This window comes from Pochonia chlamydosporia, chromosome 3 (genome assembly GCF_001653235.2).
Source record: "Pochonia chlamydosporia 170 chromosome 3, whole genome shotgun sequence".
Taxonomy (NCBI): domain Eukaryota; kingdom Fungi; phylum Ascomycota; class Sordariomycetes; order Hypocreales; family Clavicipitaceae; genus Pochonia; species Pochonia chlamydosporia.
The window spans coordinates 1,753,671-1,777,568 of NC_035792.1; the positions used below are offsets into that span (position 1 = coordinate 1,753,671).

Genomic DNA, 23,898 nt, shown 5'->3' on the forward strand with positions numbered 1-23,898 from the left:
TATCGCCGCTAAACCCGGCTGGACGATTGACTTAAGCTTACGAGTCCTCTCAGTCACGTGGATCTCTCCGCAAACGCTGCCCTTGAACCCTTCAACCCTTCAACCTTGCCAGGCGACGGACCGACATCATTGACCTCTGGTCTGTCTGGTCTTGCTTGGGGACTCCACCTTTTGATGTTGAATGTGCCTCGTCCGTGGCATGCGATGCACCAGGACCGTTATTCATTTGGCATGCTGGCGCTTTACCTCAACACTAATAAACGGACGCTTCTTTTGTAACGGGCATCACAACCCATCAGCTTATATCTACAGGTGCCTTTCCTTCATGACTCCTGCTCAACTTCTACATTCAAATTGTTGCCTTCAATTATCTTTACCATACAATCCATGCAATCCATACAATCGCTTTCTAACCCTATTCCGAATGATTTCCGATTTGTTTCACAAATTTATACATTGACCACCCTTAATTGTTCTTCTTGCTCTCCTTCTGCTCCTCATTGCTCAAATTACCTCCATACCCAGATACCGCAAAAACCGCCGCCAACTTCCACAACACCCATGCAAAACCTAGTGCAACAGCTGCAGCCGTTCCAAACCCGACCAACGCAGCGCCATGCTGCTTCAAGACTGGCACCGAGATGGGCGTCATGATCCTGGTGCCCGTCGTAGGCTGTGGGGTAGTGTGCCAAAACACTGTATTCTTGCTGAACAACCCATCGTAGCCTAGCCGACTTCTGTCAAACGGGTTATTGGAGAAGTCGGCATTCGCACTAGACTCGCATGCCCAGAATACTGCCGGATACGGAATCTCAATATCGACGCTACCGCTCTCAGATGGTTTGAGATACCGTAGATGCAGTGGTACCTCGGCCGTCCATGCCTCCGGCGCATCAGAAGCTGGAGGCGCCAGTTGGAGTAAAACGCTTGAGCCCCATGACTTTGTGGTATATACCGGTGCCTCCAAGTCGACGGGTAGGCTTGTGTACCTTGAGGCTGTCAGATTCTTCGATGCTAAGAAAAGTTCATCCGCAAACTGGTATCGGTCCGCAAAGATTGTCCGGGGAAATGTGAAAAATGCATGTAGGCCACACTCATCATCCGTAATAGGCGGCTTATTCGAACTCAATTTCAACTGCAGAGTTGGGTGAAGTCCGGTTGGTGTGACAAATTGCGACGAGAACTGAGTATCAACCACACGATGTCGTGATGGGAACCCAAAGAGTGTGCCTGACGGCTCCTTCCTCTCACCAAGTACGGTAAGTAGGCCAGATACCCCAAATTCATGTGGTTTCTGGTTAGGCGGTGTATCCTTAGAGAAGATGCCCACTTCTGTTCGTCTTGTAGAAGAGCCGGGCACACTGATGCTTTGCTCGATGAGTGGGAATAGTGACGAGACCCTCAACGTTTTCAGCGTCGAATCCCATGAAATATCCAAGCCAACAGCACTGGATAAGGCCTCCACTCGACTCTTACAAATCGAGTCTTTCTGTGCGCATATCTCTTTAGTAGCAAAGGCGATGAACGCCGTTAGATTCTCGAGTTCCTGGTAAAATGTGCCAGCTGGAGGGTTAACCATCTGCCCTTCTCCGTGGGTAGTAAATGACTGTGAAGTCAAGTTAGCAATTGGCGATTCTGAAACATAGATAGCTATAACAAACCTCCGATGCGACACAGTCTATTGAGCCAAAAGCTTGTAGAGTGGTGCATAGTCTCAATATGCAGGTCAGTAGATGCCCGAATAAGTGGTCACAATCAGCTCGAAAGGCATCACTCACCGGTCATGTTCACCCTTCTTGCTAGAAGGCGTGTAGAATACGTGAATACCAGGCGGCAGTCGTGACGAAAAAGGCTCGACGGTGTCATAGGTTGATGGACTCGCCCACCGAATGCTCAGATCTCGGTAACCGCTTAGAAGGCTGGCAAGCTCCGAAGGCAATTCATCGTGACCAATGGTTAGCCTATCCTCTCGGGTCGTCTTTACCGACGGTCCTTGAAGCTCGTTCGTTTTGACTTTTAGAAGCTTTGGGTCAATATCAGCCCCTTGGGGTTGGACAAATGTGACTCTCTCCTTCATTGTGACCCAACACGTGTCTCCCTAGATCTAGGCAATGCAAGATCAGGGGTAGATCAAAGCTTGGGTACTAAGAAAACAAAAGGCACCAAAAAGGCAGCTTGGAAAACGGACCGAAATAATGAGCAGGAGAAACTTTGAGACTGGCGTACAAGAACCGGCGCTACTAGACCGAGATGCAAATCGGTAGATACAGCCGGAATATGTCGTCTGGTCTTGTCTCGTGCTTCGGTGTCGATTTGGAGGCACACTCGTGGTGGATGGGCAGAGGCACCACGAGGGTACGTGTCTGATTGGCCGGACAGTGGCGAAGTGCCAATTGCTTCCTGGTCGACCCTTCCGCCCCTGTTGTCGACCCACAACCCTGGCCAAGCTGCCTGGGTCCGCCACCGTGAGGGAGCTGTAGTAGTGGATGGAAAGCTGCTGAGCCTCTTGCAAGCCCTGGGACGGTTGGAGCCGCTGACCACTCAGCGTTGTCCCTGGAGTCCCAGTTGCCGTCTCCGAGCCATGCCTGGCATCAAATGCAAAGTGCCTCGACAGCCAGTGCTCCAAGGTAGGAGCTCTCGGTCACTGTGGCCTGCCCACGGGTTCCAGGGACTCTGATGACCCCGCCAATCAGTGTACCACCAGTGGTATCTGCGACCCAGTCTCCCCAGTACTCTCTAGCGATCAGCCTCTTTGGGTGACCGGGCAGTTTGATGGTCTAACCGCTTTGGGGACCGAAGATGGTTTGACGACATGTCTATCTTGACCGCAGCGGCACTTCTGGGAACAGCCCACGATTTGTATTTCTTTTCCGCAAGCCATCTTGCAGATCCAACTTTTGCAAATCCTCTGATTCCAAGTGCCCACGCGACTATGGACAGACGGCGTTCACAATGATCATGCGTCGTCATCGAAGCATCCCTCTGCCTCGATAGCACCTAGTTCTGTCACTTCACCAACTGCTCGAGTATTCAGCGCGTACCTTGCAGCGTAACAAGATACATATTGAAACCGACGACGAAGAGATCGCAACAACAAGAAGAGCAATATGGGGGATCAGCAGCCATATTATACCATCCGCTCTCGGAGACCTGCGGATGGGAATGGAACCCTACAAGGAGAAAGACCCGTATGTCCCTTACCTGCTCCCAAGGAGCTGACAGCTGCGATACTGACTCTACATCTTACGTCAAGGCTATCAACGGAGTTGGTGAAGGGTTCGCTAGGTCAGCGACTCACGACATCAGCCGCACCAACTTCCACGTGAAGCACATTGGCGCTTTTGCTCGGAGACTCGAGGATGTTTGTTCACCACCTACCACATTCCCAAGCCGCATAAACACTAACAGTAGCTGTAGTCGGCGACCCGGGCATTTCCAAATAGAGGCCGCACTTCACAGAGATACAAAAAGGTCCAAGCCCTGCTTTTGCACTGGGGATCCGATGACCTCTTTGTCCTCCCAGAACTAGAGGACCTTGAAAGGTGTTTGCGGGAAGACTATACCTTTGGAACTGACATATTTGCCATACCATCAGAAAACTCACATTTGGAGTTGATGATGCGGGTCGGTCAACTGATCAAAGAATATGAATCACAAGATACCCTTTTCTTAATTTACTATGGTGGGCATGCCCGGATCGACGAATCAAGGCAAAGTACTTGGTGCGCGTATGTACTACCGTGAATACAATTGACTTACTCTCACTCAAATACTAACCCCTACTATTTTAGGACCCGAGATCCCGAGAGCCCTTGGCTACAGTAAGTATACGTAAACCCTTGTGGCTTCTTCCTGCCCGCTAACGCACCCAAGGTGGTCTGCCATTCAGACATTACTTGAGCGTTCCAAGTCAGACGTTCTTATCCTCCTGGATTGTTGCGCAGGGGCCGCCAGCGCTACCTTCCCCAATGGCAACAGCATCACAGAGACGATTTCGGCTTCAAGTTGGGACGCCATCGCCCCAGATCCTGGCCGATACTCATTCACCAACGCCCTGATAGAGGTCCTGCAAGAATGGCGGTTACGAAGTTTCTCAGCTGCCATGCTTCATGCTGAGGTATTAGCCCGACTCAAACATCCCCGCCCCATCACAATCAACGGAAAGCATTTCGAGGCCCGATCTACTCCTGTTCATTTCATGATGACGGCGAATCATAAAGCCCCGAGCATTGAGATGACGAGGCTGCTGCCACCTGAGAAAGTCCCGGACGCGACAACGTCTCATGCTGCGCCGCCATTACTAACAGGGCGAGCTGCGGACCCAGGGGATCCTATTGCCACTGGACTTGCCGCAAGCGAACCGAATGAGGATTCACCGCACGTAATGATATCTTTGGCATTGGAAGATGACCAGCGTCTCGACATTAATGCCTGGGAACAGTGGCTAAATGCATTCCCTGCAATGGCAAAATACGTCAAGGTACAAGGCGTATTCAAGAGCCATTCCACGATGATGTTGCTCTCCTTACCCGTAATGGTCTGGGATCTTTTGCCTGAGGATCCCGCAGTCTCATTCGTTGCCTTCATTCGTTCCAATAATTTAGCCATCCAAAGACAGCAACCACCTCAGCGCACAATAGTCCCCGCTGGCCAACATTCCGGAAGGGAACACATCAGCGATGCAGTATCCTTCGTCACTGGCGTGTCAGGCACAACTTTCGCTGCCACAGAACATGTATCGCTCCAGTCGCCGTTCAGGGCACCAGCATATGGTTCCTCGTCAAGAGAACCGGCTTACAGCAGCTCGCGCATGGTGTCCGCAAGTCAGCCCACGACGCCAGGCAGGCCATCGTCCCTGTCATCATCTCCAGGAAGTCTTCAGCGGTCAATGAGACCAGTGGCTTCCACCACATCTCTCAACTCACTACAACGACAATCGACAGCCACTTCTGGAGGCGGTAACCCCATGATTTCCCGTCAAATGATTCTGAATCAGCAGCAATCAATGCGAAGAACAACCTTCGGTGACAACGTTCCAGAGCCAAAGAAGTTCGCAGCCCATGTAGAGCGGCGACTAGAAGAGTATTATCATGAAGAGCCTTTACCAAATGATGCTCAAAGTGCCTTCCTGGCGTCCAACTTGGGCATCGAACTCTGGCACCTGGAAGTGTGGTTCCACCATCGCCGAGAAAGGGACTCAATATCCAACAAACTAGCTACGATGAAGCTCAAAGATGTTGCATATGAAGCCAGCAATGGACCGAGGATGATATTACCTGCAGATTTAAACCGTCTATTAGAGCTTTCCTTGCCAGGAGACGCGTTATTGTTTGATCTCAGGTCATCAGCCGAATATGAGCGGTCACATATATACGGGGCAATTCACCTTCGCGCACCGAAAAGCTTCCTCCAAGCTGCCCCATTGGATCTTATTGAGCGCGCTATACCCGACGAACAGGGCAGGAAACACTTATCGCAATGGCCGACAGCCAAGTGTATCGTCTTCTATGGCCGTGGACTAGAATCGCCGTGGGAATGCCCAGCTGCGGAGCTCATGGACCGAAGGCTGCGAGAACATGGGTGGATGGGACGATGTTTTATTCTGCGAGGTCACTACAGAGAATTTGGTCAATCTTTTGACAAATATATTGTTGGTGCCAAGATGACTCAGAATGCTAAGGATTGGGTCAGCAGTCAAGCCACAACCCTGACGACAGAGTCTGACAGACAAATGATTGAGGAGCAGTATTTCTCGTGGCTAGATCATATTGAGAATGAAGATCGGGCACGCCCGTTGTCAACGTCGCCCACCCAAACGCCAGAGCGTTTTGAAGCGTTTGAGACGCAGGAAAAGGAGCTAGAGGCGGAGTTTAAAGCTCGCTGCGGGGCTTTATTCAGTAAGGCAATGGATATTCAGTTAACCAGCATGGGCGGCGATGACTTTGAGACGAAAGCGGGCATGGTTGAATATCTTGACCGTGGGTTGGAGAAGATGCGAAGCACGCAGGCTGTTCCATCAGCAACATTTGCCCCAGGTCACTCGAAACTTCCCTCAGATGATTATGCCGAAGGCTACTTCGGGAAACGACACGACCAAGATTTTGAAGGAGAGTACGTCGAAGTCAGCAAAGACGGGTCAACACAGGTTACATCGTCACCTCGAACCTCAGGATCCTCCGAGGCAAGGGCACCTGGTGATAACTCAGGGGTCCGCGGTGGTAGTCTATTGAATAAGATGTTCCGACGATAAATGCCTACATGATTCTCCCCTCGGTTTTCATTTTCTTTGCATAAGACTGGGGATGGGTACAGGAATTGTAACAGTCGGAGGCGTTATGGATTGGGAGCTGTTTCACTATTCGAGTTTATACCACCCGGGAAATCGTTTGATGTTCTACATTGTTCGCTCTAGTACAGCTTAGGGTCGCAGCATATTAGCACCCTGCTTAGGATCGGGTCAGGCAAAGGAGTGATTGGATACTTCACCCAGGCATTTTACTCAGACAGCATAACCAATGATTTGTTCCATGCAACTTGTCTGTTCCATGTAACTTGTCCTTTCTGAATCAACGTAACCGCGTTGTAGCGTCTTGCCAAGGGTCCCATGTGACTCTGGCGACTCTTGCATGACGTCTCGCGCACCGGCAGACACGACGTTTCTCAAGCACAACCGCCTCTGGTCCGGTTTATTGGTTCCCAGTGCCGGGTGGTAAAACGTTGCACGCATTTTGTGCTCGTGCGACCCTGTTCTCCGGGTCTTTAGGGGTTCTGGACGTCACGGTAATGGCATATGTCTTAAACCCGTGGATATTTTGTGCCACGAGTACCTAGTCATCAGTGCATCATGCGTCTAAATCGTAAAACGCGAATGAGCAAAATATCCATCTTATATAGTACAAAATGTAGTAAGTTGCAAATCAACAACCCAATATTCCACCAAGCCTACGATACATAAAGTACCATTCCACAAAACAAAATGACCTGTATGCCTCGATCATCATTGACTGCTCCTCTGTTCCGAGAACGTTCAACCCACAGAAAACCAAATGACACCATCGACAAAACACAGTGCGTAACATCGCACGGCAGCATTCTTCCACAGCTTTTGCCTGGCCAGACCATCCGATCTGCCGTGGCAAAAATTGCCGGCACTAGCCCAGCCATGTGTCATGTGTGGTTTGTGTGACGATGCTGTCCCGGTCACGAGGATAGCACATGGCATGTGGTGTACGAGAGGTATTCCCTGTGCTGGAGCCGGCATGCATGTTTTCTTGCTATGGGGTGTGGTTACACGGTTGGATTTGCTGTGCTTTGGGGGTTTTGAGGTGTGATGGACTGTGTGGTTAGGGGTGTGATGTTGATGAAATGTTGGCGTTGGATGTTTCCGGGATACATTGCCCGCGAGATCGTGGAAGATCTAGAAATCGGTTCACATATTGTAATAGCTCATAGAAACCTGTGTGACAGACTTGTTCAGGTTTGAGCATAGCATTTCAGAATGGCACACGCCAAACTGAGAATATTGATGCCATACTCACATTCGGAATAGATATTCATCGAACAGTAGATTTGGTATCCGTGCAACATAATTCCAATTCCACTGTGGTTGGCCACGATGCAAGCCGTATATGCAGCCATCAATTTAGGTGCTCGTCGTACCGTCACACCCATTGCCCTATGGCTCTGATACACATAAGCTCGTGTCAAGTACTGTGTAACAAGCCTCACGAGTTTGACGGTTGACACCGCGCACTACTTGTGGAAGGACGTCGAATGTCATTGCTTGTGAGAGGTTGCACCAAGATACACGAGGCATCTGCCGGTATTTCTTTGGGTGTACGGAGTACATTTACTTGAGTCTAAGTCTTCCAGGCCGGCTTTCAGCGGGTTGATTGCGCTTTGCTGGCTCAAAGTAAGTGATATTTCATTACTATTGGGGAAATCTGCTCGATCGCACAGTGAGGAAGAGAACTTTATCCGATAGAGCACTTTTACATGAACACACCATACCTGTTTTATATACGTGGACTTTTAGCTGACAGGCTGCTGTAAGGAGGCGCAGAATGTTCCTGACGTACAAACCGCCAACGTTGGATGTTCCGAGTCTTGCAGATGCCGGTCGAACAAACCGCGTCATTGCTCGCTGCCCTGTAGTTTAGGTCGATTGAACAGGAGAGATAGCATCAAATAGGGGAAACGAGTGGTGTATAGCTCTTATGACCTGTGCAGAATCCAAAGTTGGTTATCAAATATTTCTACTTTCATTAGCTGGATATCCATAACTCGCTAAAAGAGGCATCACACAGCTTGCAACAACCGTAGCTTCTTATGATTGTCCAATTGCCAGGACAATGGGACCACTGATAGCTGACCATTGTCAAAACAGTCATTTTTAGAATCAAACTTTACGTATGGAAATATTCCTGTGAAGTATAAACATGTAACTGCGGACTACCCTGCAGCAGCTTTCGTTCCCAGCAATCCATTGGAAACCCGCTAATGCCTTGGTGTGGAAGGTGTGTGCATATGCAAGTAATAGCTTCTGCAATGCCCCTGCGAGAATCTGCGCTTGGAGAAAGGCTAATGGCAGCAGCGTCTTGCCAACCTCAACCGGACCTGTGTCTTCATTGTGCCTTGCTGGTCCATAGCCTGTCCTGGAGCAGAGATGATTTGCCTTTGCTTACTGAACGGCGATATGATTGAGCGACGCCTTCGGAGTTTTCATCGCTCATCTCACAACCGACCGCACTGATATTAAGAACATTAGGATGCATTGAGTCAGTTTCCGCTTATTGATAGCGCACAACGCTGATGTTGTGCCATGTCGGAACCGGAATCTGTGTGAGAGCAACTAGGAATCAGATCTGAATTCCGACTAGTGAACGCCACTGTCGTGCAAACTATGTGTCTGACCTCAACCGCGGGTGAACAAAAAGAGGGACGGATCAGACCCTTTCCCACCAACAGTCGTCTCTGGTTTCAGGGCTGAGCCGTCCGAAGAAACACCAGACTGAGCTGGAATAGATAATCACGGGTCCGGTGGGCTGGGCACCACTGACACTTCAAGCCCTGTTCAGGCAGCTAGCTTGTCGCAGCATTAGCTGGGATGGCCTTCGGCGTTGGCACCCCCTTGCCCACTTGAGTCGACCTTGCGAGCGCCTCTTTGAGCTGTCAAACGGACATGAGTGGACCTCATGCCAAAATCGGCCATTATTTCCGTTGTTCAGAACTGCCGAGTCTCTTGGTCAGATAGCATTGCCATTGTCACTGTGTAACTAGTGGGAAATGCCAATCAATGTTCCCCGTATCCGGGACATGTTTATTTATTCGATCCAAATTCTCATCCTTATGTGGCCTGCGTTGCATGACGTTCGGCCTGCATGTTCCCGACGCTGCCGGTCTGGTGATCGTGGCACTGGGCAATCCATCAGTTGCACATGCTGAAAAGTTGTCGTCGGGTTGAACATGCAGTCGTGCGCCACAGCGAACAATGCTGTTGAAAGTTGAGCTTGCGCCCGTGGATAATGTCTGTAGCGGCGTGACAATTCTTTCATCGATGCATAGCCGACCACTGCATGTGAGATACACGTGTAGTTGAGACGCCAGGTTGTTGTCAGCCACATTGTTATTGTTAGCAACAGCAAAACGCTCATGTTTGAGACATGACGAGACGGTGTGGCATGGGGCGAAAACGTCCAGCTTCACCCTCGTTGAAACAGTGACATGAGGGCTGGGGTTAAATTAGACACGGGGGCCTATTTTCCAAATTATAAACGTTGCCGTTCGACGTCGCAAGATTTTCTGCAAGTTTCTGGGGGTCCGGGCCCAAAGAGCTCTTGTTTTGCTCCCTCAAGTATCGGCTTTCCTTCTGCTTTTCGATTGTTGTTTGATGACGCTGGCCCTGTTGGGTATGTTTGACCCAGGGATTTGCGAAACAAGTGCTCCGTAGTCACATCATCTTATTATTTGCAGACTTCCCCACGTGCTCGTATGGCTATAGGACTCTACACGTAGTTGCACAAATTGCCCACTGCGGCAACTCTGCAGGTCCAGCTGCTCCGACTCGTTTTGGGGAAAGGAATGCATAGGAGCAGATCGAAAACGAGTCGATGACAATGTTGCAAGCACTGGTGATTTGCACAATGCAGCAGGGAAAGGTTCATTGTGACACATCGCCCGGCCCTCTTTGAGAATATCCTCCATGTGAACCACACAAAATATGCGAGCAAATCTGCTTCAATTTCTCCGTAAACATGTATCGAAATGGGAAAAGACAAAACCACATTGGCAACCCTATGGGGGATTCTTGACGAAGCAGGATGTCGCAGGAGGCAAACCCTTGTTGCCAAGGCTGGCCAAGTTTGACCCCGAATGGAAGTTGTCGCTTGTTGGCACAGCTCAAAGTGCATTAGGCTCGGCTGCGCCAGCGGTCCACTAGCAACTGATGGCCGGCTTCCCGTGGTGGTCATTCTTCAGGCAGTGGGCGTCGTTCCACCAGATCTGGCACACAGAGATTACTGATCGAATCTCTTTCAGACGGGAAACTCCGTTCGGTCATTCTACTCCATGACGAGGATGTGGCCTGGTGGCTGCATTTGGTCAACAAGCCTGCGGGACAGGCGCCACAGCTTCAGACAGGGTGACAGGCGGCCAACGAAGAGCCATTCCGAGGGAAGTCGGTCCGCTCAACCACCGTCGGAATCCACAAATGATGCCCAAGAAAGGGGCGAGCTTATGGAATGGTGGTGATGAACCATGGGATAGCTGCCCTTCCTCATTCATCTGCCTGCCATAACAGTGCAACAGGCTGTCGGATCATGACCAATGGCTATCGACATTGGAGCTGCAGCCTCTAATGAGATGGAGGAAACAGGAATCGGCCCCCAATTGAACAGGGATTTGGTTGGCACTTTGTAATTGTCATGTCGCTCCTCCAGCTGTCAGGTACGCCGTGCGTCTCCGACTGTCAGGTTCGTGGAATAGACTTTGCGAGTTTGTAAGGCCGTGAGACGCGGCACTTACCACTGAATGGTCTGCTATGGAGTGCACGGAGTATAGGGAGCTATGATGTGCTCTGTGATACAGTATGTGATTTGTATGCCGCAAAAGGTGCATACGTATGTATCGAAGTCGGCAGTGAGGCCCAATCTGGCACCCAGACCTTGAGCGGTGGGGGATCCGTGCCGACAAGCTGGTGGTGACTAAAGTATTAGCAAGCCAGACAATGTTCGGAACGATTGCGTGGCAATAAGACAACAGGGGCCGAACCAGAAGCTGTGCATAATAATGGGTTGATTTTGACTTTGGCTCAAACAACGTGGCTCACACTTAACCAGCAGGTCTCTGGGTATTCTGAAGCACACCGCTGGGGATCAAGGGATAAATTGGAAGTTGGTGCCTTCTTGTTCGCAGCTGGCAACAACAAGAAGAAACGGGACTCTGTGATTTTGACTTGGCACAGTTGTGTGGACGTCGTGGATGATAATTTGCGACGTGAAGGTCTGAATCGAGCGAGCCAAGAAAATTCTGGCGGTATTGACTGGATCTCCCTAAGTTGGAGTTGGAGTTGGAGTTGGAGTTGCTGGTGATGCTGGTCTTGATGTTCCTTCGTTCCTTCCTGTTTCGTCGTTCCGTTTTAGGCGTCGGGTGATCAGACGCCATTTTTAATCTTCAAAATCATTCTCTCTGGAGCCTCGTTGGCCAAACGGCGACCTGCATCCACAACCTCACTCCTAATTCACCCGTGCCTCATGTTTGAATATGCATGGTCATTGCCACCCACGAGGCATCATTCCATACCTTACCCTGCCCTTATTTCCACCATCATTCCCAATGTTTGCTCTTATTAGAGTTCCCCGATGCTGGATGGATGTACCAGCTCGATGGAGGCAGTTACAGACTCTGCGTGGAGCAAACCTGCACTGACAGCCGCCCCACGGGCATCAGCTCCGGCCCCGATCTGGACAAAGAGATCGCCGACTGCTCCCTTGTGAAGTCTGCTCAGCCAGTCGCATCTTGATATTCCGCTGACACAAACTTCTGACTTGGCTGGCCGGATCTTGGAACGACTGTCAACGCATGCAGGATTGACAGGGGCTTTCAGCCTGTTTGTCTGTCTGTGCTAGCGTTGCGTTGTCAGTTAGTCAATCAGTCACTTTGCCAGAAAGACCCAAGCAAGTCCTCAACAGGTTCGCAGTTCTCTCCGTTGCACATCTGCGCTAACGAGGCCTACTCGTGAAAAATGCTGGTTCCGTGTGGGATGAGCCACGGATAATCGAACAGTCTGGCCATTGCCGATTTTGACAGCTACCAGGTGACTCCCTGTCAAACTAGGCCCGCGAGAAATTGGTCGACGACCCAGGCGGACAAATAGCATGTGCTTGTGCGCCCGTCTCTCAGAATTCACCGTGGTTTAAGTTGGAGACCTGTGGTTATCTCCTCTCAAGATGGAAACGTGTACATGCACGATCTTCACCATATATGTGCTCGTATTATTACATGCACATCAAAAGATGGGGGCCGAACATGCCAATGTCTGAGTTTGTCTCTGTTGCATCGACGTCTATGCAAGGATAGCTTGTCCGGCTGGGTTGCTCTCAGATGGTAGAATAGGACTCCCATGTACTCCGTACATTCAGGAAGAATGGGAAACAGGAAACGTCAAACAGCTGGAGAAAACTCGCTCACACCGTTGATCCAGCAGCATGGCTCACGCGTGGCGTGCGTCGGCGTGTGTAACTGGCACGCAACCTAATTCATCCGGATTGTCGCAGCTCCCTTGACCTCGAAGGAGCGGTAGCATACATCGAGACCCCTCCCATGTACATCTCAGGTAAGTAGAAGTTGGACAGGCCAGCCAACATGAGAGGCGCTGTGCGAATTCTCTCGGCGAGTGGCACTGATTAGTATGTTGTAGGTTGGAGGTGCCAGAGGTTTCAGAGACACGAGGACTTGACCTTTCCTAAAGAAAGGTCCACCAGACAGCTCCACAGAGAACCTCAACGCTGGGCTCTCGGCAGGAATCCGTGAGACATATTTTCTTATGTGGTTTCGTACGGCTGGGAAGTATACTATTTGATTGCCTGACGCTGCAAGGAGTGCAGTATAGTGCAATCTACGAAAGAGAAACCACAGGCTTCTGGCTGGCATCTGCTTCCTTCATTTGTCTCGCTTCCTCCGGCTATTTATTTCATTTAGCTCTCCTAGACCGAACAGCATAAGGACGGCCATCGCGTCCCAGGACATTCTGTCGAGAGATTCACCAGCATTGAACACCAAACCTCAAACTCTTCAACCAATACCAACCACAACATGTTTGCAAGGGGCCCCGGTTGCTCATGTCATGAGAACCACCTGGAGTGTCGGACAGACGGTTGAACAGCTTGATGCGACGCTCCGTTCGTGCAATATGCTGGGCACATCTGATTGAACTTGGGGACGCTGTTTGGACGACAGGGGGAATGACAACATCATCGGTGGCGGGGTGCCATGGCGTCTTAGCGCAGCCAGTTAGTGCTTTGCCGAGTGCCATCAAAAGTCAAAGGTCCAGCTCGACAACTGCCTTACTTGGTGGAGAAGGCATGGCTCGGGTGACAGAAGCAGAAGCACAAACAAGGTCCCTTTGTTTTCGGCCCCATTACCACGTCGTTACAACCACCCGACTCTTGGTTTGGTCCGTTCCCCGTGTGAAGAAACCCGGGCGCTGGGCCATGCGACCGGAATTGCCAGGGCAGTTGGGGTCGATGTCGACAATGGATCGAGCCTGGTGATGGATGTGCCTTGCTTGCATAAATTGCTGTGCGTCTGGTCGGGGTGCAATTTGGCTCGCTTGCATAGAGCGCAACCACACGGGGATGCTCACGCGGGTCCTCTCGACGCCGCCTCAGTCCAACAGAATGTTGCAAGAGGTCAACGGTCGCTGCCGGACCTTTGGAGCCGACTTCTCTGTACAGCATATCCACGGCCTGGCGGCTTGTCCGTTCGGCTTCTGGTGTGCTGCGTCCAATCCTGCCATTTGCCGCTGACGAAATACTGGCTAAGTAGTGTAATTAACCCGCTGTTGGTTCATCTCCGGAAGCCTGCCCTGACACGACAAGACACTCCCTCAAGGGGCTTGGCGGAGATCAGGCCGCTCGTGTCAAAGCAAAGGCCTCGAAGTTTGGAGCCACTCATCCATCATCTTGGGACTGGGGGATGCCAAATGTGACACAATGGAACGTGCAGCGTGGAAAGTTCCTCCATCCAGGTCAAGCTCAAAACTCACGCCCAGCTGTGGCACACCTCCCACAGCCTTTATCTCCACCCCGGCGGGGACATCAATTGACGCCCTTGATGAGTTTGCTAACCCACTTTGCCCACTAGCGGCTCATTCACGCTTCTTTCGACTTTCCATCTGACTTCCTGAATCGAGAACCTGGATCCTCCGAACCGAGGACCACCCAGAGGTAGTACTCAATCCATACAGCCAAGTTTCCGGCGCATGCTTTCGATAAATTTGTACCATGTACCGTCCGCTGGGCCATTGGCACAACGATGAGTTCCACATGCCCCATGTGCCGGTCAGAGGAAACCTCAAGAACGTACGCTGTGGCTTCTGACGCCATGTTTTGCTGGATACTGGTCAAGCCATCACCTTTTTGAGTGCCCTTTTGCATCCGTGGCACACCCGTTCCGGCCTTCTCAACTGAAAGCTGACGCCCCTATACTCTCTGTGCACATCTGGAAGACATTGATTGTGGTGTGAGGTTCCATCGGTCCTTGTCAACCCTTGGCTAGCACACAACCTGCTCATGTCAGTACCTGGCTTCTTTATTAATGAGATTCTGGTCGTGACCACTGGGAGCCACAAGTGGTACTCCGTGCTTCGGCTGGCTTCCTCGAGGCTATGATCCACAGGTTCCTTGGTCAGTCCCGTCCTCGGCCGCTATCCGTCGTGGGGTTCATGGCGTACTATGGCGTACCTTTTGTGCTAGTTACTGGCTTAGCTTGGCTTATCGGTTCTTGCTTGTCGGCTGTTCTTGAATGACACCCGAGCGACCTGTATGTCCCTTACGGACTTGCTGCTCGTTCTGGAGGCGAGCCTCTCGACCATTCCCCTTTCTGGATGTTTGATCCGTGCCCCTGTGCGTTGATCTGAGGTTCCCGTCTTCTGGCCTGCCAGTCCCTAGGGCTGTCTTTTTAGTCCGTCAAGACTGACCCCGGCACTTTCACTGCCTTATTATACAAAAGACACTGGCATCCCACTTCCATTGCCAACTCAGTGACATCGGCCTAGTGACCCGTTGGACCACACCTTGCAAAGTCAAGACTCTTACATACTATCGGTGGAAGTCAACTGTTTGCCTACATGCTGTATTATCCAAGCAGGGAAGACACGATTTAACTCGTCATCAGTCAACGGATTATTTCCTTCTCCTTTTCTTGACCTCAGCAAGCTCACCAACTGGGTCTGGCTCGCAACGCTTCTCATCTCCTGTCACCGCTTCCGATTAATCCGCCCTCATAAACACGACATTAGTTACTGATTAAAGAGAAAGGGACTGGTAGAGGGCTCCAAGGAAATTGGGCACATCGAGGTGCACTCTTGCCATATAGCCGGCCCTGTAATGGATTATAGCCCTTCACGGCGCAACAACTTCCACAAGAACTCTGGGCTGAACAATACCCAACAACCAAAGATGTCTATCCTCACGATGCCAGCACCTTCGCCATATCCGGCTTTCAGAAACGATTTGCCTTGGAACGCAACTCGACCACCTCCTGAATCTTCCCGCCCCCGGATGGAGTCCAAGCATGTTTCTCTCCCATCAATCCGTCAGGTATGCGGCCGCCGTAGCCCCATGAGTATTGGCAGTGGCAGACTAACGAATTCAAGACTTTTCCAGATCTTCATCTCGAGAGCTCCCTAGCAGATGTGGCCCCTAGCCTCCAGTCGGCCCAGAAAGCACACCCGCCGATGGCTGGGACACTGGCATCACCCGAATATGTTCACGCTCCCAATGCTAACAAGAAGAGACGAATTTCAAACGAGGATGAACAGGAGTCTCTCAGAGCAAAGCAAGTTCCAAGACTATACCGCAGCCCCGAGGCACCTCAGACTCGCCACATTTCGCCGAGACTGGATCACAACCCAACTGCAGATGGCCAGGACTATTGGGCAAGAAGCCCATCCAGAAACAACAGCTATGCTCCCCCAGTTGCCGTTTCTGCACATGTCTCCGTGAATAGCCGCGTTGAATCACGACCAGCTCTTCCAAGCTTACCTCCCAGTCTCAGTTATGAGAGGGAGGCGCCGTCGACGCATCGACCACTGGAAACGAGTACCGAATCGATTTCTGTTCCCAGACCTACGGTAGCGAGCACCGTAACACCGACAATGGATCGGTCTCCGTACCAAAGTCATGATTATGGCTATGCTTACCACCATCCGTCCCGTTTTCAGTCTCTATCGACTAGTTCCGTTCGTTCCTATGATCGTGCCCCCTTCTCGGCAGGAGCCGCTTACGGGTCCAACTACTCAGACATGTCACGATATAGTGATATTGGCAGTATGAGTATCGGTGGCGATGCAAAGCAACGGAAGCGCCGCGGGAACTTGCCAAAGGAGACGACAGACAAGCTTCGGTCTTGGTTCGTTGCCCACCTACAGCACCCATATCCCACGGAGGACGAGAAACAAGACCTGATGCGTCAGACTGGACTTCAAATGAGTACGTTCTACGTTTTTGAACTACGAACTATCCAATTCTCATCAAGATACTGACAAACGTGTAGACCAGATTTCTAATTGGTTTATTAATGCCCGAAGACGCCAGCTACCAACAATGATCAACAATGCACGGGCCGAGTCAGATGCCATGAATGGTCGCTCTAGTGCGGGTGGGAGCGACAATACTGTTTTGACTTCCACGGAGCAAGGTTCAGACTATGGGGGCAAGCGTGAGGATTGCATACCGCTGAGTGATGGTGAGGGCGGTGGATACGACGATGATATGTCGGATCCTCATCTTGGACGCCTGGCCGGCCGGAACCGCTTGAGTGTGTGAACTGGGAGATCGGAGGAACGAGGACCCTCGCCTTCCCCCCCGTATACAACCAGACCAGCTGATTCTTAGCTCGGGCTAAAACACTTTTCTTCGCTCTCTTGTCTTATGAATATGGCCGGTCTTGGCCATATACACGCAACTTGTACCAACTTGGGAGTCTTGGGAGCTATTTTCGCAGCATTTTGGATATCAGGAATTATTGATTCGTGTCCGCCTTCAACGCACACGCCTTCCCTCATATTCATGGAGTTTTATTTTAACATGGCGATGGATACCTTTGGTAAAGGACTTTGGGCTCTAAATTTAGTGGCAACATGTTTGGGATATTTAGGCCCTGATTGTCTTTAATTTGTCTTTTTTTTGATTTTGGGATTCTAGATGTCTGGACAATTACAATGGCAGTGCCCGTTCAATGTACCTGGATGTGATGGGAGCAAGGTAGAATACTGAACAGAGAGCCACTGGGTGGCACACTGAAGATACAATACAATCCGAATGGTGTGTTGCTGCATTTCCAAAAGTCCCTTCATTAGATTCGAGCGCCATGTCAGGTTTTCGTACATTGGCGAACCTAGTCGAAAGCTAAGTGCGTTTGATTTTGATTGTATAATATAAACACCCCTGGCAGCCAAGTCACCCATCAATACTCCGAAAGTTGAACTCGAATCTAGTTTGCTATGCCCTGTACCATCCCCCCCTCCTTGTCAGGCTCTACCCGGCAATTATGAGATGCTACACTCGACATCCGATTCACTTGCCAAGGTACCAATGGAGTGGTCTGGACAATTGTGTAATATGGTATCTATGTATCGTCGCCGACAGGGGCCTGCTGAATGTCACTTTACATACACCCTTGGATCGGTAAGGGATAGATGCAATGGTTGGGTGACGACTCCTGGGATACTCCAGCCATTTGTCACCATTTGTCGCCATTTGTCAAAGAAACAGCCAAGACTGCAGACCGAAGCCAAGGCCTTGGTAGAGCTGTCATTGACTCCTTGGTAAACTGGTAGATTGCGGATCCTTGAGAGCTGGCATTTGGCGTTTGGCAAGCGCAAGGGTTGCCTCAAAAGGACTGAACGGTGCCGCAGCCTCCTTTCGCTCAAGAGCTTCCCACCGTGGTCATTCCGCTGGACTCACCGGAGTGAGCTAGTCATGTCCGCAGGTCTAAGCCTGCGACTCTGGGGACTGGGGTTGAGGAGTCTGAATGCCGGGCTGTGGGAGTCAAATGTTTGGCACTAGTAACCTATGTGCACGGGAAACAGCAGGAAGAGCGATTGGCCGAGTGTCTTTCCCGACAACCTATGTTCTGCTAGAAACACCATACAGTATAGCAACAGAGCGGGTTTATGGAAGAGAGTCACGGACTCATGGCAAACTGGTTTTGTGATGGGACTGGTCGTATGGTCACCCTCGACCATTGACAGGCTGGGCTGCCTCTGAAGGTGTGTCCCAAAATTGCTCTCATGCTCCACATATTCAGGCAGCCGAATAAGTTTCCTGAAGCAAAAAAACCAGAAACTAGGAAATTTCAGGGGCCTAGTTACCTATCCAGGTGATTCCGCGGGCCCTTTGCGGACGGATGGGGAAGGTCTAAGCCCTTCAAGAGATATTGGTTCGTTGAGGGCCAGCCAAGATCTGCGCCGGCGCGCTGGTGTCATAAGGCGTTGGCGGTAGCGGAGCTTTCCACGGTGGCGGGACAAACATTCCAACGATGTGGGCGATGGCGCTGAAGTCTTGTGAAGAGACCGCTCAAGCAAATGGGTATTGCAGTCCAGCCTTCCATAGCAACGACGTTGTCCTTGTAAAAATCCGTCGCAATTGTGGCATTGGCACTGGGAATGCAAGCGTGGCATCCGATGAACACCGTACAGCAGTCGAAAGGCGTGCCGTATCCGAAACCTTGTTTCTGCCGGCGATGCCGCCCTTAAAAATGAGAAGCAAGCAAACTGGTCAAAACACATAGTTAATATTCGAACCAGACCTGCGCGGATCGAAGGTTTGGTGCTCCACAGTTCAGAGACACTTGGATGAGAACAGGGCTGTGAGTCTGGTGATTCCCAGAGCCAAACTGATATGGGAAGTGAACCGGGAACAGTGTAACGAGTACAGAAGACTCGGTACAACACCACCCGACCATACCAACTAACAAGATGCTAGCCGGTATATCTGTCTTTCACTCCAGCAGGGTCTTCTAACAGCAATGTTCTTCTTGGCAGTATCAGTGACGGGTTACTCCCTGCCTGAGCACACATGGACAGGGGAGTGTGACTGAGTGTCAGTGTCAGTCCAAAGTATTCGCTATGAGATCCCTCAGAAACTGCGGACTAATGTCACAATTATTCTCGATGGCAATGTCCATTATTTCCTCGTCGATTGCATAGGCACTATAGCATTGTTTTGCTGTTGCAAACCGCCTGATTGGTCAATAAAGTGTCCTTGGCAGTGACGCAGTCAACCCATCTGCTAGATGGAGATCAAATACCGCGGTGCGGTGTAAACGTAGCGCAAACTGCGGGCGATCCTTGCTTGGCCCCAAGTTCCCGTTCCTGGTTGTGGAGGGCAGGTGTCAAAAATCGCTGCTTTGATGGCAAAGCCGAAAACTAGCAAACTCAATTTTCTGGAAGGTCAGCATTGGGTCAGTGCGTCGCCTGTTCAGCAGAAATGCACCACGAACGAATAACTGAGAACAATTATGCGGCCCTCAGCCCGACAAGGGGGCCTGGCCTTTTGGCCCCCAAGAAACAAGACCACCCTGTGGCAGGGTGGAGGTGGTTGCTGGCGAACATGGCAGCCCAGCAAGGATGCTTGTTTGACTTTGCGCTACGACCTTGGCTCGCTTGGCACCGTTGTGCTGGGGTGTAGGCTACTACTGTACTCAGTAGCAGGCGGCGTCTGGGCATCTGGTGTAATTGTTGACCCTTGGATGGGGAGATGGTTAGATTGCAATTGGAACATCTCGCATTGAATGGTAGAGTAGAGTGCAAGAGTACCTGAACAACATATCCCGGTATCTTAAATTGATACAGTATCGTCATGTGCTCGACATGACAAAAGCCGGTGAAAGTAGTTTTGACAGACAGCCAGCAAAGTTCCTTCCTAGAACCCAGAAGGTTGCTTGATGCCGAGACATATTCTCTCTGGGCTGCCAGCCACTTGGTGTCTTGTTTCAGATTACAAGATGCACGTCTGCGGAAACACCTTTCGCTTCGTCGCGGTCGAATTCCCCTTTGCTGTGGTGTATTCGGATGCTGCGCCTCTTTCCATACTGAATTTTGAAGGTTCTGCGTCGCTGAAGGGCGCATTTTGATGAGATACAAATTACTGTCATTATTGGAGTCTGGTATGGGTGTGTGGAGGAGTGAAATTGTTGCTGGTATTTTTGCCCATTGGCCAACTTTGGAACATTGAAGTGACTTATTAGAGTGGCCAGACCCATCCGCCCAGCCAAGGAAGGTACGACGGCCACCTGGGAACAGGGTATTCCCCGTGACACTGTCTTGTCCAATATGTTCTGGTATGATGTCTGGTGTCAGGCAATTGACATGTCTGGGACTTTGACATCCTTGAATGTCATTGACATGACGTCCAAATTTCCCCAATGTTTAGGATCCCTTCTCCGTCTTGTCATCTGTCCTCCGCCTGCTCATGCCCCATTCCTCCACCTAGTAACGTTGCTGGGACGGTGCGCTCTCGTCTTCCCTTGGGATGTGAGGTATCCAAGCATGTTGGTCCCAATGCCGTCGCTAACGTCAGGCGCCAACAGTTCACGCCTGTGTGTTGCTCGTGTCAAGGGTCCAGCTGCGTCGTCGAAGCAAAAGCCACGTTTTGCATCCAGACTATCCAAAACATGTCTCCCCGCATGCCATAAACGACGATAGGCTTCGGCTTTATGGCCTTGTTGGGTCAGGTGTACGAGTCAATCATGGAAGCAGCCGACAGCTCGGACTTCTGCTTGGGAAGAATGTCTAGGAAATGCTGACGCCATGTGTTACGCAACTCACCTCGAGGTTTCATTTCCGGGTGGTCGGTACGTTATCGGTCGAGCAAATACCGATGTACATGCTTCTTTAAACCTGGCACTGGCGTGAATGTCACGCATCATTCTCGCCAAGATCCGAGTGGATATTGGTCGGGTAAGGATATCAAACTTTCTGGCAATCACTTTAGCGCCTCACATGCCGAATACAGAACCCAGCGGAGCAATAGTGTGGATAGAGACAGAACGGCACTTTTCATTAGTCAACGCGAGAATGATTTCTGAGTTCTGAAGGGAGTATGACCTCGTTCATGCTCTCCCGACTCATACCCAAGATTCGCAACACTCTCCGCAAACGACATTGGACTACGGAGTACTCCGTACTCCCAATAGGACTCCGTTGTATTGCAAATGAGTCGGGAACCCAATTCTTCAGGTGATATTTCGAAGACATGGACACTCGCAGTCCTCTTACCCAGCCTACCGATCCAAGATGGTGAAACACGATGTCAAGCTCGCGGCAGCAATGGCGCCGTGCTATTCGCCCAAAATTGGCACATAACCGGTGGTCTATGGCATTCAGGGCGTCACAGGAGTACTGAATACGCAACAACGTAACCTACACCGTCGTCTAAATTGTCAAACGGTTTATTTGATTCCCTAAAATTGCACAAGCCATATCTGGCTTTGTGATTCACATTCGGTGACCATACTGTAATACCCTGCCTGTCAAGGGACGAAGAGGACGGCTTGAAGCTGTCTTGGATACATGTTTCGATCGGCCAACGTGGACTTAAACCTTTACCACTTACCGTTTACTGATCAAACAATGGAGCATATCCTCCATTGTTTAACCAAGAAACTTACAGGACAATATCATGAAGGCACATGCAACTGATTACATCTCGCCTTTGCAAACTCACTGATGTCGCCCATCATGGAAGATAAGGATTTCTCTGAGCACACGTCGGAGAGAGTGGCTTGTCGAATCACTTCCAAATGCCTGAAGTAGGACATTTCAGTACAAATGCTTTTGGCTGATGGTTCAGAAAGTAGGCTCTATGGCTGGTCTCTTCCTACGGGTTCTATCCAGCAGTTTCTACAGACCAGTTTGAGGAACCATTGTTATACAAACAGCACTGGCACACGCAAATCTTGACACAATAAAACGGACTGAGTGGCGGATGGGAATTTGACCCTGGAAACATCCAGAGCACTAGGGTAGAAGACTCTAGGCATGTGAATGCGCATCATAGGATGGCAATGCACCAAACAAAGCAAGCCCTAGTCATATCACAGCCATCAGAACATGTGCGTATCTTCCCCTGACAAAAGAGAGGTTGGCTAAGATCATTCAAAGTCAGATCCCAATTGCATATCCAGTGTCAGACGAATTGAGGCCGTACTCCAGACCCTGAATCCTTACGTGACACGCTGTTCGCTGGCCGCAGATGTGACGCAGGAAAAATAACGGAGTACAGATCGACAGTCTAAGGTTCACTCCGACACTCTTAGTTATAAAAGACAAACCGTGTCACTCCGCAAAGCCGAGTCGAATAATACGCCACTGTGGCATGCGAAAGCCAGCTCTCGATGGCGTCTGGTGCTGAGTGCACCGTTGGACCAGAGCGTCATGCTTCGATGTGACAGGACGACTTCAACGCAACATACCTTAGAATCCCGCTACCATGCAGATATCGACATCTGAATTGATGCTCACCCTGCATTGGTAGCTCCTTCGTTTGCGTGCCAGTCAATTGTGGAGCCGAAAATTGAGATTCAGCTGTGGCCGCCAGGAGTTATCTCCTGAAACCCAATAGTCACCGCATTGACATATCCCACACCAAGGCACTAGAATCGATGATAGCAAACTCTGGCCGGATTGAACCTTGGTACTGTGCGAAATCATGTGAAGCCAATGTCTGGCTTGGCCATGGAAGCTTCTCCGTTTAGTTGTTGTGACAGGTTTGAACCGCGTCGCACAACCAGCCTCCCAAGACCAGTTTGGCTTCCTTTCTGGACAGGCCGTATGGTGTATGGGCGGCCCAGGCGAGTCGTGAGATTGGCCTTGTCCTTGGTAGGGGCCTATGGAAGGGGTAGTCGAAACAATTTCGATGGTACTGCTGAAACTCTGACGCGTAGGTTGAACAATTGGCTGGCTGTCGGTTGTGTGGATTTGATGCCGGGCTGTGCAACCTGCCTAGGTGCACAACAATGTCGTGCTCAACTGGCTAACATGGTATGGTGACAATAGAAGGACGGTCTGACACTTGTTGCTGTAGTCTACGACATCTTCATAGCTGGTAAAAAGAAATGCAGTGGCTAAAGCCCGTTTATGACCGTGGTTGATGCATGTGGCAGCACTCATGGCGTTCGGCTTCGGGCTTACCTGGCAAGAATTTCGGACGTCGGAGGTAAAACCCGCCGTGCAAATGTGAGGCAGCCACGAATCCTTATGCGTCATGCTTGGCCATACAAATAACGTGACTGCGCGTGCGCGCCATTTGCATCAGTCATCAGCCATCGGTCATCCGGCGACTGGAAGGAGCGACCAACAGTTGTTAGCGGCAGGCGTCAATGGATCATTGATTACTATTGGTAAGCGACTGCCGTCGTCGAGTCCACATGTGGGAGAGGCTACATAACACATAACGACCATCGACTGACTGAAGGGAGAGGTGACTCTTGAGAGATGCAGGAGCCTCAAGACGCTCGCAAAACATTCAAGACTCGTGCGCTTCAACATCTGACGGCGCGGCTGCTGTAACTGGACGTTGGTTCACCCATCTGCTGGCCATCGGGATTGTCTGGGCGGCCCCACCTCCGAGGGTGCGTACACCATTACGGACGGATACACAACCTTACTTTCCCGCA

The 23,898-nt window shown here is 50.7% G+C and overlaps 6 protein-coding genes across 6 annotated transcripts; 3 read left to right on the forward strand and 3 right to left on the reverse strand.

Annotated features, from left to right (window-relative positions):
• Positions 1-466: 466 nt before the first annotated feature.
• Positions 467-2,077, reverse strand: VFPPC_04421 (protein pbn1; the record flags this gene model as incomplete). The annotated part of the gene is made up of 3 exons (XM_018283778.1): positions 467-1,606; positions 1,662-1,713; positions 1,779-2,077. The coding sequence occupies 3 exons, from the start codon at positions 2,075-2,077 to the stop codon at positions 467-469; spliced, it is 1,491 nt and encodes a 496-aa protein (XP_018144987.1).
• Positions 2,078-3,107: 1,030 nt separating this feature from the next.
• VFPPC_04422 (rhodanese-like protein) lies at positions 3,108-6,250 on the forward strand (the record flags this gene model as incomplete). The annotated part of the gene is made up of 5 exons (XM_018283779.1): positions 3,108-3,188; positions 3,254-3,361; positions 3,418-3,728; positions 3,792-3,821; positions 3,874-6,250. 5 exons carry the CDS (start codon positions 3,108-3,110, stop codon positions 6,248-6,250), a joined length of 2,907 nt encoding a protein of 968 aa, XP_018144988.1.
• Positions 6,251-10,599: 4,349 nt separating this feature from the next.
• Positions 10,600-11,115, reverse strand: VFPPC_15788 (hypothetical protein; the record flags this gene model as incomplete). Its single annotated transcript, XM_018293541.1, has 2 exons — positions 10,600-10,782; positions 10,930-11,115. 2 exons carry the CDS (start codon positions 11,113-11,115, stop codon positions 10,600-10,602), a joined length of 369 nt encoding a protein of 122 aa, XP_018144989.1.
• Positions 11,116-11,328: 213 nt separating this feature from the next.
• On the reverse strand, positions 11,329-11,661 carry VFPPC_15789 (hypothetical protein; the record flags this gene model as incomplete). Its single annotated transcript, XM_018293542.1, has 1 exon — positions 11,329-11,661. The coding sequence occupies one exon, from the start codon at positions 11,659-11,661 to the stop codon at positions 11,329-11,331; it is 333 nt and encodes a 110-aa protein (XP_018144990.1).
• Positions 11,662-15,677: 4,016 nt separating this feature from the next.
• On the forward strand, positions 15,678-17,045 carry VFPPC_04425 (homeodomain-containing protein; the record flags this gene model as incomplete). Its single annotated transcript, XM_018283782.1, has 3 exons — positions 15,678-15,818; positions 15,875-16,709; positions 16,774-17,045. 3 exons carry the CDS (start codon positions 15,678-15,680, stop codon positions 17,043-17,045), a joined length of 1,248 nt encoding a protein of 415 aa, XP_018144993.1.
• Positions 17,046-22,942: 5,897 nt separating this feature from the next.
• VFPPC_17731 (hypothetical protein) lies at positions 22,943-23,272 on the forward strand (the record flags this gene model as incomplete). Its single annotated transcript, XM_022429420.1, has 1 exon — positions 22,943-23,272. One exon carries the CDS (start codon positions 22,943-22,945, stop codon positions 23,270-23,272), a length of 330 nt encoding a protein of 109 aa, XP_022285542.1.
• Positions 23,273-23,898: the final 626 nt, after the last annotated feature.